General features: G+C 43.3%; 1 protein-coding gene across 2 annotated transcripts in view; it reads left to right on the top strand.

The window, feature by feature from the left end:
* The window catches only part of SQOR (sulfide quinone oxidoreductase), a 53804-nt gene that overhangs the window by 29452 nt on the left and 9489 nt on the right, over positions 1-14863 (top strand). For both annotated transcript variants that reach the window (XM_061428875.1, XM_061428876.1), the window contains exons 4-6: positions 3435-3488; positions 7259-7453; positions 9469-9678. In XM_061428875.1, coding sequence (XP_061284859.1) covers positions 3435-3488; positions 7259-7453; positions 9469-9678 — 459 coding nt within the window. The remainder of the gene's footprint in view (positions 1-3434; positions 3489-7258; positions 7454-9468; positions 9679-14863) is intronic.

Genomic DNA, 14863 nt, shown 5'->3' with positions numbered 1-14863 from the left:
TGCTTCTGGTTCATCCTCCCAGCTTGCCTGGATCTTTTACATTTGTGATTCTGTCATCCAGTTAGCAGTTTTTCCTTGCCTTTATCCATGATGGGTTCATTTAAGTTCAAGGTTTGAATTCTTTAACATGTCCCTAGAGAGCTTTTTTCCTAGCATACATGAATCAATCAGTATTCTTTTGAAAATATTAAACAATTTACGTACTCGTTTCCATCATTTGTTTACACTTTCCTATCCTGTCCACAATTCGAGGGCACTGCTGCAGTCCAGACCCAGTGTGTCTCCGATTCTTCCCGCCCCAGGGGTCTGTCTGTTTGGAGTGTGTTCCACAGGCCCAGTGTGTACATGGATCCTTGCTCCTTCTCCAGACTTAACCTGGTTCTATTCCTTGTTCCTGCTCCAGCACACTGGCCTCTTCTCTCCTCAGACGCCTCAGCCGCCTTCTTCCCTGGTACATGTGCACAGGCTGCTTCCACCTCTTCCTCTAGCTAACTCCTACTCATCTTTATCTTAGACATGGCCTTCCCTCTAGACTTGCCATCCCAGCACTCTGTGGTTTAGTAATTGTCTGTGTGGCTATCTGTTGGCGTCTGTCTCGCCCACTAGACTGAATTCCTGGAGGGGTAGGAACTGGGCCTTTCTTGTTCGGCGTTCTGTCTCCAGGACTTAGCATAATATCTGTCACATAGAAGGTGTTGAGTCAATCTTTGTGATCAAGTTGTACCTCAATTTCTTCATCTGTAAAATGGTACTAATACCTACTTCACTGGGTTGTTGTGAGGCTTAAATGAATTAAAACATATAAAATATTCAGGACAGTGCCTTGTACAAAGTGAATGCTTAAGAAATTGGCTGTTATTACTTTTTAAAGAATACATGAGGGACTTACCCAATGGTCCAGTGGTTAAGACTCCATGCCTCCACTGCAGGGGGTGTGGGCTTGATCTTTAATCAGGAAACTAAGATCTGACATGCTGTGTGGTGCAACCAAAAAGTTAAAAAAAAAAAAAAAAAGGAAAAAAGAGTATATGGGAAAAAAAAGGAAAAGGAAATATTTATTGAGTATCCACTCTGCTCACAGAGTTCTTGACTGCCGACTGATGGGAAGCAGGTTTGCAGTCTGCAAACACTTGCTGATGCCCTTCTTTTTCTAAATTATTATGAGACATCATTTTGTTAGATGAGCCTGGAATTTTGAAGTGCATAAACATCTTGTTTACTAAATTATTAGTGTCATAATTTACCTCTCCCACCCCGTCATGCTGCTGCTGCTGCTGCTAAGTCGCTTCAGTCGTGTCCGACTCTGTGTGACCCCATAGACGGCAGCCCACCAGGCTTCCCCGTCCCTGGGATTCTCCAGGCAAGAACACTGGAGTGGGTTGCCATTGCCTTCTCCAATGCATGAAAGTAAAAAGTGAAAGTGAAGTCACTCGGTCGTGTCCAACTCTAGCGACCCCGTGGACTGCAGCCTACCAGGCTCTTCCGTTCATGGGATTTTCCAGGCAAAAGTACTGGAGTGGGGTGCCATTGCCTTCTCCGCCCACCCCCTCATATAAAATTACAAAACACTTGTCCATATTTAGCCTTTTGGCAAGGTCTGCACTGTTCTCTGAAACTGCTCAGAAGTTTTGTTTACAAGGTTTTGTAATTCCTTAGAGTTTAGATCATCTGGCCTAGAAGCTTGAACTCATTCAAAATACATGAAGTGTTCTTGTGTACTTTGCTACTTTAGGATTTATTCTCCCTTATTTTTTCCATAATCTTAAGCTTGTATATTATTAGTCCATAAAAATAATCAATATTATGCTCTAATAGAACCATCAATGCATGCACAAACCAAAAGCTTTTCTTTACAGTGCTCACATGTCTTACCTGTGGGTCAGGAACCCCAGATCCTATGCCATCTCTGACCTTACATCCTGAAGAGTTCACTCAACCATTTAATGAGCCTGGTACACTTTCCTACAGAACAAGGAATTTAAGGGCACTCGGTCTCTATGGGTAGGCAAATCATACAGTTGAAGATGTATCTATTATCTGTCCACTTTGATAGATTGTATTTTTCACAAGCAGCCGAAATCAACCATCTACCTATCCATTCATCCAACAAATATTACAGACTTCCTCACTTTAGTGTCTTGTGTTAGATTCTAGGACTATAAGGAATAAGATATAACCTTTATCCTCTAGGAGTGTTGAGTGTAGTGAGGAGGACATTGCTGCTGAATAACACAAGGGCTAAAAAGCATTCAGTCCACTGTGCTGAGGGAGCTGCCGGGAGGGGCCAGCAGGGAGGGGGACTGAGTCATAGGCAGGTCACACAGTGGAGGTGACCTTGGAGCCGAGTCTCCTAGGGCAGGACCTCTTCAGCGACTTGCTCAATTTGGCTCCCCAGCCCAAGCCAAGCTCTTTCAGGTCTCGGAGGCCCCTCTCTTCCACTGTGATCTGCCAGGCTGGCCGCTCTGCTTCTCTACTTGTGTTTTTCACAAGCAACTGAAACCAACCATCCACCTCTTCACCTATCCAGCCTTCTCTACAAGGCTGTGGCAGTCACCACCTGTGGCCACAGGCTGGGCTCCCACATTCACTGCTGTCGTTCTCCAGTTCTGTAGGCAAGTCCCTTTACTTTATATCATTTTTGCTTACATTTTTGTACTTCAGTTTGTCTTCCTCCTGATCCAGAACCCACATTTCCATCATAATAAGTATGGATACTTTTGCCCTCAGCATGGATGAGCACAATGCCCATATTTAAAGAGAAGAGTTTTAAATTCCAAACAGCTCGTTCAGTAGGATCAGGTAGGTTCTATCACATCTTTTTCAGTGTCCCTCAAAAGAGCAGTTTCTCAGTTATGCTGTTGATCCAGTCTATACCAGTAGGACAGATTGGCCTGAGATTCACACATTACCCTGTAGGTGGGACTTACAGGTTAACTTTTAAAGAAAGTTGATTGTCAGCCTTCAACATGAAACAGTCAGTTCAGTTGCTCAGTCATGTCCGACTCTTTGCGACCCCATGGACTGTAGCACGCCAGGCTTTCCTGTCCATCACCAACTCCCAGAGCTTGCTCAAACTCATATCCATCAAGTCAATGATGGCATGAAACAGTGTTAACACAAATAACTGTGGTCTCTTTTCTGTTGTGCTCCACTGTGTAAAAGTACAGGTATCTCAAGCTCCCAGAAGCCAGGCGTGTTATATATTTGTGAAGCACTGACATGTGAGGCGGCAGAGAACGGGCAGCAGAGAGGTGGGCATAATGGCACACTGGAGTGTTCATCCCTGCCCGCTGGCCTGCCCACCATCCGCAGCCCCACGTCATCATGTGACAAGATGGAGACGCAGTAGGGGCTACTCATGTCTGGGGTCTGAGTCAGTTCTGGGGCTGCCACTTTTTGGGTCTTGGTCTAAAATGTCATTGTTTGTGTTGCAGATCTCCTACAAATATCTTATCATTGCTCTTGGAATCCAGCTGGACTATGAGAAGGTACTTAAAATTTTTTTTTAATTTATTTTTGGCTCTGCTGGGTCTTTGTTGCTTTTGCACCGGCTTTCTCTAGTTATGATGAGCAGAGGCTACTCTCCAGTTGCAGCGCATGGGCTTCTCATCGCAGTGGCTTCTCTTATTGCAGAGCATGGGTTCTAGGGTGCACAGGTTTCAGTAGTTGTGGATCACAGACTCTAGAGCACAGGCTTGATAGTTGTGGTGCACAGGGATAGTTGCTCTGTGGTATGTGGAATCTTTCCGGACCAAGGATCAAACCCATGTCTCCTACATTGGCAGGTGGATTCCCATCTACTGTGCCACCAGGAAGTCTGAGAACGTACTGTTTTAAGCTACTTCTATTACTATGTCATGGGCTTCCCAGGTGGCTCAGTGGTAAAGAATCCACTGCCAGTGTGGAAGATGCATGAGATATGGGTTTGATTCCTGGGTTAGGAAGATCACCTGGAGTAGGAAATGGCAACCTGTTCCAGTGTTCTTGCCTGGAAAATGATATGGACGGAGGAGACTGGTGGGCTACAGTCCATGGGGGTCACAAAGAGTCAGACACAACTGAGCATGTGTACATAAGTATGTTATATTGGCCTACTTATGCTATGATCAAAACTGCATTTAGTTGTTTTATACTCATTTGAACAAGAAAGAGTATTAAGAAATCCTCTTTCAGTTTTATTTCTCAGCAGCCTTTTTATGGTTTTAAGAAAGTCTTCTCTAAGATTCTGTCAGTGATCATGATATGTTCTAGCTTTAGGCTTTAATCAGAGTTCAACATATCCAGGGCCTGATGGTAATTCTTAGAAAACAGCAGCCTTTCCCACACTTACAAGAAAACTACCTTTCTCTGTAGGACTGAGTTGGTTGTATTTCCTTTGAAAGTAAGATTTAGATTGTGAATTCTTAAGCAGACTTTAAGGGTAGAATACTGGCAGTTAGCTTATCAGGCGCTGAAGGGATGTCTAAGTTTTGTTGTATAGAGGCTGGGTTTTTGGTAAAAAGTGACTGACACAATATAAATGCTGCCCCAGCAGTTCCTTAGACCTCACTTTTCAGTGAGCTAGGGAGCCAGATGCCCTCTGACAGTTTGTGAGATTCAAATTTATTTTCCTAAAGCATAATAGAGTGAGTTAGTAATTATGATTTCCAGAAGCTTCTTGGGGAATATGAATAAGTAGTTGAAGCACATAAAGCATTGTGATAACCAGGTCAGAAATTTCAGGCAAGTGGTTTAGATGAGGGCCTCATCTGAGTTGCATCCGCAGGGTGTTTGATGTGTGTTTCTGGATTAAAAACCAGAATAGGGACATGCCCAGTGTAGGAAATAGAAGGAATGACATGGGACCTGGTCTGTGAAGGTTTAAACAAGCCATGGATTAGTGTGGAGGTTGTGATGAGTTTGGTGCCGTGGGTCATGAGCCTCATATAAACAGTAAACCATGGAGGACTCTATGGAGAAAGGTGCCAGTGATAGTTTCTGGGAAGTCCATGCCTCTTCAAAAGGTCCACCAGCGTCGACTTAACAAAGGTAGCCTATCTCTATGGTCATGGCACCCTGATGGCTCGCTGTGTGAGAACTGTCTGAATACACCAGTGCTGAGAGTGCTTGCACCCTCTTGCAGTAAACCAAGAAACAATAATATTTAAAAGGAGCTGTTATCATGGAGTCTCTACCATGTGCCAGAGACTATGCTAAGAATCTAATATTGATTCCTCATGACTGCTTGCGAGGTAGAAATTTTTTATCTTCTCTTTGATAGATAAACCGAGGCTAAGAGGATATGAGTAATGTTTCCAGGGCTACTGTGTTACTTAGCAGTCTTGGAGATACTAGAAAACTACCCAGGTTAGTGTAAACAAAGGAAAGATGGCTTTGATGAGGATGCCAAGGTGTGTGGATCTCGGGGGCAGGATGCTGTTGGGCCTCCAGAAGGACTGATCTCTGATCTGGGTTTTGTTGAATGTGCGCAGCTTCTCTCTGACCAGCTGCCTCTGCCTCTTCCCCCACTAGCTCCCGGTGAATCTCTGCAGTGCCATGTCCTGCTCTCTGGTCTTCTCAGTGTGGTAGGATGGTCCACAGCTCCCCACAGAGTGGGGGTCAGATCTCATCTCTTTCTTAGACTTTCCTGCTCCTTCTGCTTCTGGGTTCCCAGGGAAGCACCTTGGATTCAGTGGTGTCATAAACTGCCCTTTAGGAACAACTCTCCTTGAAAGGAACTTGGTTACTACTTTATGGCACCGTTTTCCTTGATAACGGCTTCTTCAGACTAGAGAAATATGATGAAGACAGATTGGCTATATATCTCCTGGGTCCTGAGTTTTGCTTTGGGAGCTGGAAAGCAGGGAGGTCCTGTGGGAAGGGCCGCAGGCAGTGGGCGGGGCCTCAGTATCTAGTTGTATAAGAGTCTAGGTAGGTCTCTCAACCTTGTTTCCTCATCTTTGTCTGTGGGTCAGTAATATTCCATCCCCTCCCTCAGAGGGGCTGTAGTGAGTGGAGTGAATATTAACATAGACGTGAGACGGCAGAAACATTAAAATGCAGGGTGATTTTATAATAGTAAGTGGTTACTGTTGTTGAGACTGCTAATATTACAGCTACTTAAACTGTAGCAGAAGATATGGTTAACAATCAGAGGAATACTTGGCTGTTAACATGTAATGGAGGAGACCACAGGACTCTTTCCCTGAGACTTGAGGAATAGGTGTTGGGTGATTCCATGAGTCACGAGTGGGTGCCCTTCAGCCTGGAGAGGTTTTGAAAGACTGCTCATCTTGAGACTGTTTTTGATGGTTCTCTGATCATCCTTGAGTCTCTTAACTCACTCATTCCCATCTCCATTGTGTTATATGAACCTTCTCACATTTAAGAGAAGGACCCAGTTAATCTTCCTGACAGGAATATGCTGACGTGTACAGAGCATGTACCATACATGTGCCATTTTTCTAGTCGTCTTATACCGTGGTCTCTTTATTCTTGCCAGCAATCCTACAGAGCAGTTACTTTTATCCCCATATCACAGATGATGAACATAAGCGTTTCAGTGAGCATCAGAATTACCTGGAGGGCCTGTTAAAACAGATTTCTGGGCTTGTCTCTGAGTTTCTGATCCAGTGAGTTTGAGCTAGGGTCTGGTAATCTGTATTTATAACAAGTTCCCATGTGGTGCTATTTTGGGGACCACACTTGAGACCCACTACCTGATTTACTGGGCCATTTACTGGGGATCACAGTGCTTGTAAATGGAAGAGCTAGGACTCAAACTGGAGTCTGTAGGTTCTCAAGTCCATGCTTTTAATTTCCTGCCTTTGCTGCTTTTATTAAGCGCTTGGCCTGGTCCAACCTTATACAGGGTAATTTAATTTTGTTATTGCTGATAGTGTGGCTCTTGGTTCTGCCTGTTGTTCTTCTCCCTCCTAATAAGAAAACTTGTTCTCCAAAAAGGAAGTAAGGCTGGCTTCTTGTCCTCACTCTGATGATGGGAAGAGAGGTTCAAATTCTGGTCTCCAGGCCACAGAGGCCCAGGGTTTCCCTTCAGCCTTGCCCATTCTCCACTTTGGCAGATGACTGCAGGCCCCACAGCTCTGGGATTAGCAGACCCCTCACTCACCTGCTAGCACCACTGTGTGTGAGTCCAGGAGGCTCAAAATTGTGCTGAAATACATGAGAGGTGGTAGAAATGACAGCCAAGAAGGATTCTAAACACAGATTCCATTTTCACTTTTGTTAAATAATAATTTCTTTGTGTGCTTTGTTGCAGATCAAAGGCCTCCCTGAAGGTTTTGCCCATCCCAAAATAGGGTCCAATTACTCAGTGAGGACAGTGGAGAAGACATGGAAAGCTCTGCAGGACTTCAAGGAGGGCAATGCCATCTTTACCTTCCCTAACACTCCAGTGAAGTGCGCCGGGGCCCCGCAGAAGATCATGTACTTATCAGAAGCCTATTTCAGGAAGGTATGCTTCCTTTCCAGGGATGGGCAAGGAGGGAAGAAGTGATATTATTTTTATCCATGTCAAAATACCATTTTTGTTTCTAAATTTAGTAGTTCAGTCACTAAGTCGTGTCCGACTCTGCAACCCCATGGACTGCAGCACACCAGGCTTCCCTGTCCTCCACTATCTCCTGGAGTTTGCTCAAATTCATATCCATGGAGTAAATGATGCTCTCTGACCATCTCTTCCTCTGCTGCTCACTTCTCCAAAGTATTGGAGCTTCAGCGTCAGCCTCAGTCCTTCCAGTAAATTTTCAGGGTTGATTTCTTTTAAGATTGACTGGTTTGATCTCCTTGCTGTCCAAGGGACTCTTGAGAGTCTTTTTCAGCACCACAATTGGAAAGCATCAATTTTTATTTTTTATTTCACATGTATAAAATTATGTAACTGAAAGTTTGCAAAATAGAAGAAAGATGTCATTCATAATCCAATTGCTTTGGTATAGCTACTGTTATCAATTTGATATGTACTTCCATTGTTTTCCCTATTTTTTAACATGGTTATAATCATACTATCAGTTCAGTCACTCAGTCATGTCCAACTCTTTGCTACCTCATGGACTGCAGCATGCTGGTCCTCCCTATCCATCACCAACTCCCAGAGCTTGCTCAAACTCATATCCATTGAGCCGGTGATGCCATCCAACCATCTCATCCTCTGTCGTCCCCTTCTCCTCCTGCCTTCAATCTTTCCCAGCATCAGGTTCTTTTCAAATGAGTCAGTTTTTCACATCATGGGGCCAAAGCTTCAGCTTTAGCATCAGTACTTCCAATGAATATTCAGGACTGATTTCTTTTAGGATTGACTGGTTTGATCTCCTTGCAGTCCAAGGGACTCTCAAGAGTCTTTCCCAACACCACAGTTCAAAAGCATCAGTTCTTCGGCACTCAGCCTTCTTTATGGTCCACCTCTCATATCTGCACATGACCACTGGAAAACCATAGCTTTGACTAGAGGGATCTTTGTTGGCAAAGTAATGTCTCTGCTTTTTAATATGCTGTCTCAGTTGGTCATAGCTTTTCTTCCAAGGAATAAGCATCCTTTAATTTCATGACTGCAATCACCATCTGCAGTGATTTTGGAGCCCAGAAAAATAAAGTCAGCCACTGTTTCCATTGTTTCCCCATCTATTTGCAATGAAGTGATGAGACTGGGTGCCATGATCTTTGTTTTTTGAATGTTGAGTTTTAAGCCAGCTTTTTTACTCTCCTCTTTGACTTTCATCAAGAGGCTTTTTAGTTCCTCTTCACTTTCTGCCACAAGGGTGGTGTCATCTGTGTATCTGAGGTTATTGATATTTCTCCCAGCAATCTTGATTCCATCTTGTGCTTCATCCAGGCTGGCATTTCTCTTGATGTACTCTGCATATAAGTTAAATAAGCAGGGTGATAATATACAGCCCTGATGTACTCCTTTCCCAATTTGGAACCAGTCTGTTGTTCCATGTCCGGTTCTAACTGTTGCTTTTTGACCTGGATACAGATTTCTTAGGAGGCAGGTAAAGGTGGTCAGGTATTCCCATCTCTTGAAGAAAGGCTTTGGCATAGTCAATAAAGCAGAAGTAGGTGTTTTTCTGGAACTCTCTTGTGTTTTCTATGATCCAGCGAATGTGGAGCACTTAGAATAGTACCTGGTCAACTCTAGGACCTCATTAAATGTTTACTGAGTGAATTAACAAATGAACACATGAATAAACAATTCAGGTATATGTTCCCTTGGACCTGACTTTCATCTCTGGACCTCACTGAACAGGGTCCACCTCAGCCCCTGAATCAAGTTGGACTGAGGTGCTATGTCATTGATGGAAGATTAAAGGAGGAGGAGGCTGTGATCCACACCTCATCCCACCAGTGCATAGTGATGGAGAAAGCTGATGAGGTCTCTGGAGGGTTTTAAGGCTTGTCTAGGTTAAAAAAAAAGGGTGGTTGGAGTAAATGCTTTGATGTTGATTGTTTCTATGTTTTTCTTTTTTTCAGACTGGAAAGCGACCCAAGGCCAATATCATTTTCAACACTTCTCTTGGAGCCATTTTTGGGGTCAAGAAGTATGCAGATGCCCTACAGAAGATTATCCAGGAGAGGGCCCTCACCGTTAACTACAAGCAAAATCTCATTGAAGTCCGAGCTGATAAGCAAGAGGCTGTTTTTGAGAATCTGGACAAACCTGGAGAGACCCAAGTGATTTCAGTGAGTGTGGAGGCAAAGCTGTCAGCTGAGCAGTGCCATGGACGCAGGCAACACTGAGGGCCCCACTTTTTTGTCCATCATTGTCCTGTGCTTGGGAGGCTGGTTACAATGAGCATCTTAAGGTTGTGATGGGAAAAGGTGGAGCCAAATGGGGAAGACGAAGAGATAAGAGGTTGTGTCCATGGGAGATGAGGAGGGTTCATCTACTGTTGTTGTTAGTCTCTCAGTCGTGTCTGACTCTTTGTGACACATGCACTGTGGTTCACCAGGCTTCTCTGTCCATGGGATTTTCCAGGCAAGAGTACTGGAGTGGGTTGTCATTTCCTTCTGCAGTGGATCATCCCGACCCAGGGATCAAACCCACATCTCCTACTTGGCAGGCAGATTCTTTACCACTGGGCCACCAGAGAAGCCTTCATATACTGGTACCAAGTGAATTTTTATCCTGTTTTGTGTCTGTATTTTTGGCACGGAGTCATTTGAGGCAGCCAGAAACATTTCACAACTTTAGTTGCCTAGAGTTCAGGAAGGGCTTCTTAAGTGCAGGATATAGTGATTGTCTCCATTTATGGTTTTTGACAGCCAGGCCTGCTTGTGGGTAGTTCAGGAATGATGGATATCTTTTACCTGTGAAAGAGGATGTCTTTAAACATCTCATACCTGTGCATCAAAGGAAATGCTTACAAATCCTTGAAAGATCTGGCAGAGCCACATCCTACTTGGAGAGATCTAGTCTTTGTAAGTGGGCTTGGCTTCTGTGCATCTGTTTCTTCTGTGAAGTGGGAATAGTACATTAAGAACAAGATGTAAAGGCATCCAGAGAAGATGCAGAGAAGCATCATTTGTTTATATCATTTTGGCAAGAGCTGTTAGCAGTGAGGAAACAGTACACAGTCACATTTCATTCATCCAGCCTTTTTAGAGGAATGAAGGATTCCATAAATGGAAATTTTGAAGTGAGCCAAAGATTAATTTTCTAAACATCAGAACTTCACAGTTTAAGCTTTTTATTGGAAGCTCTCTCTAAAATGTATTGCCTATATCTTTCCATTCTTAAATGGTATGTCAGTTCAGTTCAGTTCAGTTCATTTGCTCAGTCGTGTCTGACTCTTTGTGACCCCATGAATCGCAGCACACCAGTCCTCCCTGTCCATCACCAACACCCGGAGTTCACTCAGACTCATGTCCGTGGAGTCGGTGATGCCATCCAGCCATCTCATCCTCTGTCGTCCCCTTCTCCTCCTGCCCCCAATCCCTCCCAGCATCAGGGTCTTTTCCAATGAGTCATCTCTTTGCATGAGGTGGCCAAAGTATTGGAGTTTCAGCTTCAACATCAGTCCTTCCAATGAACACCCAGGACTGATCTCCTTCAGAATGGACTGGTTGGATCTCCTTGCAGTCCAAGGGACTCTCAAGAGTCTTCTCCAACACCACAGTTCAAAAGCATCAACTCTTCGGCATTCAGCTTTCTTCACAGTCCAACTCTCACATTCATACATGACCACTGGAAAAACCATAGCCTTGACTAGACGGACCTTTGTTGGCAAAGTAATGTCTCTGCTTTTGAATATGCTATTTAGGTTGGTCATAACTTTCCTTCCAAGGAGTAAGCATCTTTTAATTTCATGGCTGCAGTCACCATCTGCAGTGATTTTGGAGCCCCCCCCAAAATAAAGTCTGACACTGTTTCCACTGTTTCCCCATCTATTTCCTATGAAGTGATGGGACCAGATGCCATGATCTTAGTTTTTTGAATGTTGAGCTTTAAGCCAACGTTTTCACTCTCCTCTTTCACTTTCATCAAAAGGCTCTTTAGTTCCTCTTCACTTTCTGCTAGAAGGGTGGTGTCATCTGCATATCTGAGGTTATTGATATTTCTCCCAGCAGTCTTGATTCCAGCTTGTGCTTCTTCCAGCCCAACATTCCTCATGATGTACTCTGCATATAAGTTAAATAAGCACAGTGACAATATACAGCCTTGACGTACTCCTTTTCCTATTTGGAACCAGTCTGTTGTTCCATTCCAGTTCTAACTGTTGCTTCCTGACCTGCATACATATTTCTCAAGATGCAGGTCAGGTGATCTGATATTCCCATCTCTTTCAGAATTTTCCACAGTTTATTGTGATCCACACAGTCAAAGGCTTTGGCATAGTCAATAAAGCATAAATAGATGTTTTTCTGGAACTCTGTTGCTTTCTCGATGATCCAGCAGATGTTGACAATTTGATCTCTGGTTCCTCTGCCTTTTCTAAAACCAGCTTGAACATCTGGAAGTTCATGGTTTACATATTGCTGAAGCCTGGCTTGGAGAATTTTGAACATTACTTTACTAGCGTGTGAGGTGAGTGCAATTGTGCAGTAGTTTGAGCATTCTTTGGCATTGCCTTTCCTTGGGATTGGAATGAAAACTGACATTTTCCAGTCCTGTGGCCACTGCTGAGTTTTCCAAATTTGCTGGCATATTGAGTGCAGCACTTCCACAGCATCATCTTTCAGGATTTGGAATAGCTCAACTGGAATGCTATCACCTCCACTAGCTTTGTTCGTAGTGATGCTTTCTAAGGCCCACTTGACTTCACATTCCAGGATGTCTGGCTCTAGGTGAGTGATCACACCATCGTGATTATCTGGGTCGTGAAGTTTTTTTGTACAGTTCTTCTTTGTATTCTTGCCACCTCTTCTTAATATCTTCTGCTTCTGTTAGGTCCATACCGTTTCTGTCCTTTATCGAGCTCACCTTTGCATGAAATGTTCCCTTGGTATCTCTAATTTTCTTAAAGAGATCTCTAGTCTTTCCCATTCTGTTGTTTTCCTCTATTTCTTTGCATTGATCGCTGAGGAAGGCTTTTTTATCTCTCCTTGATATTCTTTGGAACTCTGCATTCAGATGCTTATATCTTTGCTTTTCTCCTTTGCTTTTCGCTTCTCTTCTTTTCACAGCTATTTGTAAGGCCTCCCCAGACAGCCATTTTGCTTTTTTGCATTTCTTTTCCATGGGGATGGTCTTGATCCCTGTCTCCTGTACAATGAATGTCACGAACCTCCGTCCATAGTTCATCAGGCACTCTGTCTGTCAGATCTAGTCCCTTAAATCTATTTCTCACTTCCACTGTATAATCATAAGGGATTTGATTTAGGTCACACCTGAATGGTCTAGTGGTTTTCCCTACTTTCTTCAATTTAAGTCTGAATTTGGCAATAAGGAGTTCATGATCTGACCTACAGTCAGCTCCCGGTCTTGTTTTCTCCATCTTTGGCTGCAAAGAATATAATCACTCTGATTTCGGTGTTGACCGTATGGTGATGTCTATGTGTAGAGTCTTCTCTTGTGTTGTTGGTGTGTAGTGACTATCATTTAAAATGCTGCTAATGACTCAAGGTCATAATTTTAAAAAACTTTCATTTGGAAATAATCTTAAACTTAGAGAAGTTGCAAAAATAAAAATAGTAGAAAGAAAACTGTATATAGCCTTTACCTAGATTCACTTGTTGCAGAGTTTTACCCCATTGTTTTATCATTGCCTTCACTGCTTCTCTCTCTCTATATAAATATAATGTAATGTAATATATTTTCCCTAAAGCATTTAAAGGTGAGTTATGTACATCACAGGCTTCCCAGGTAGTGCTAGTGGTAAAGAAGTGAAGTTGCTCAGTCCTGTCCGCCTCCCTGCAACCCCATAGACTGTAGTCTTCCAGGCTCCTCCATCTATGGGATTCTCCAGGCAAGAATAGTGGAGTGGGTTGCCATTTCCTTTTCCAGGGGATCTTCCCAACCCAGGGATTGAACCTTGGTCTCCCACACTGTAGGCAGACTCTTTACCATCTGAGCCACCAGGCTGGTAAAGTAGTAAAGAACCTGCCTGCTAATGCAGGAGACACTAGAGATGGGTGTTTGATTCCAGGGTTGGGAAGATCCCCTGGAGGAGGGCATAGCAACCCTCTCCAGTGTTCTTGCCTGGAAAATCCCGTGGACAGAGAAGCCTGGTGGGCTACAGTTCATAGGTTCGCAAAGAGTTGGACACAACTGAAGCAACTTAGCACACACTCATGTACCTTATGTGTCATGACTCTTTACCCCTAAATATTTCACCATAATTTTCCTAAGAGTTAGGAGTATTCTCTTATATAACCACATTACAGTTATCAATTTGGTAAATTTAGCAAGGATACAATATTTTAATCTATGATTTGTATTCAAGTTTTGTTGATTGATGAATAGTATTATAGTACTTCCTGTCCTCCAGAAGTTGGTCTACAGGCAGGTATTGCATTTAATTGTCATGTGTTTTTAGCGTCCTTTAATCTGGAACATTTCTACAGCCTTTCTCTGTCTTCCATGACCCTGCATTTTGAAATAATACAGCTCCCTCCCTGACTTTTATTTTTTAATAGGGTGTCCTCGTTTTGGGTTTGTCTGCGTTTCCTGGTGATGAGTTTCAGGCTCGGCATTTTGGGCTGAAATGCTGCATAAGTGATGTCTTTCTAGGATAACACATTAGAAAGCACACAGTGCTCATCTGCCCCTTGATGATATTCATTTTGATCACAAGTCCAGATATGGTCCAGTATCTTCACTGTAGAGAATTATTATTCTTTTTCTTTTTTGCTACTAATAAGGACAGGGGCACTCTAAGACCATGCAAACACCCTACTCCCTACTCATTAAAGTTTCCCAATAGATTTAGCATCCATTGATGATTTTTGCCTAATCCAGTCTTTACTATGGTGGTTGCAAAATGATATTCCAGTCTAGCATTCCTTCCACCTGTACTGGTAGATTCTTGGCATCCTATCAGCAAAAGCTCTCCCTTCCCAATTAATTATTAATATGAACTTAGGTGGAAAATTCTGAAAGAGATGGGAATACCAGACCACCTGACCTGCCTCTTGAGAAACCTGTATGCAGGTCAGGAAGCAACAGTTAGAACTGGACATGGAACAAGAGACTGGTTCCAAATAGGAAAAGAAGTACGTCAAGGCTGTATATTGTCACCCTGCTTATTTAACTTATATGCATAGTACATCATGAGAAATGCTGGGCTGGAAGAAGCACAAGCTGGAATCAAGAGTGCTGGGCGAAATATCAATAACCTCAGATATGCAGATGACACCACCCTTATAGCAGAAAGTGAAGAAGAACTAAAGAGCCTCTTGATTAAAGTGAAAGAGAGTGCAAAAGTTG

The sequence above is a fragment of the Bos javanicus genome, chromosome 10 (assembly GCF_032452875.1).
Source record: "Bos javanicus breed banteng chromosome 10, ARS-OSU_banteng_1.0, whole genome shotgun sequence".
NCBI classification, from domain to species: domain Eukaryota; kingdom Metazoa; phylum Chordata; class Mammalia; order Artiodactyla; family Bovidae; genus Bos; species Bos javanicus.
The sequence above is the reverse complement of the archived record's forward strand: the minus strand, read 5'-3'. Positions and strand labels throughout refer to the sequence as shown.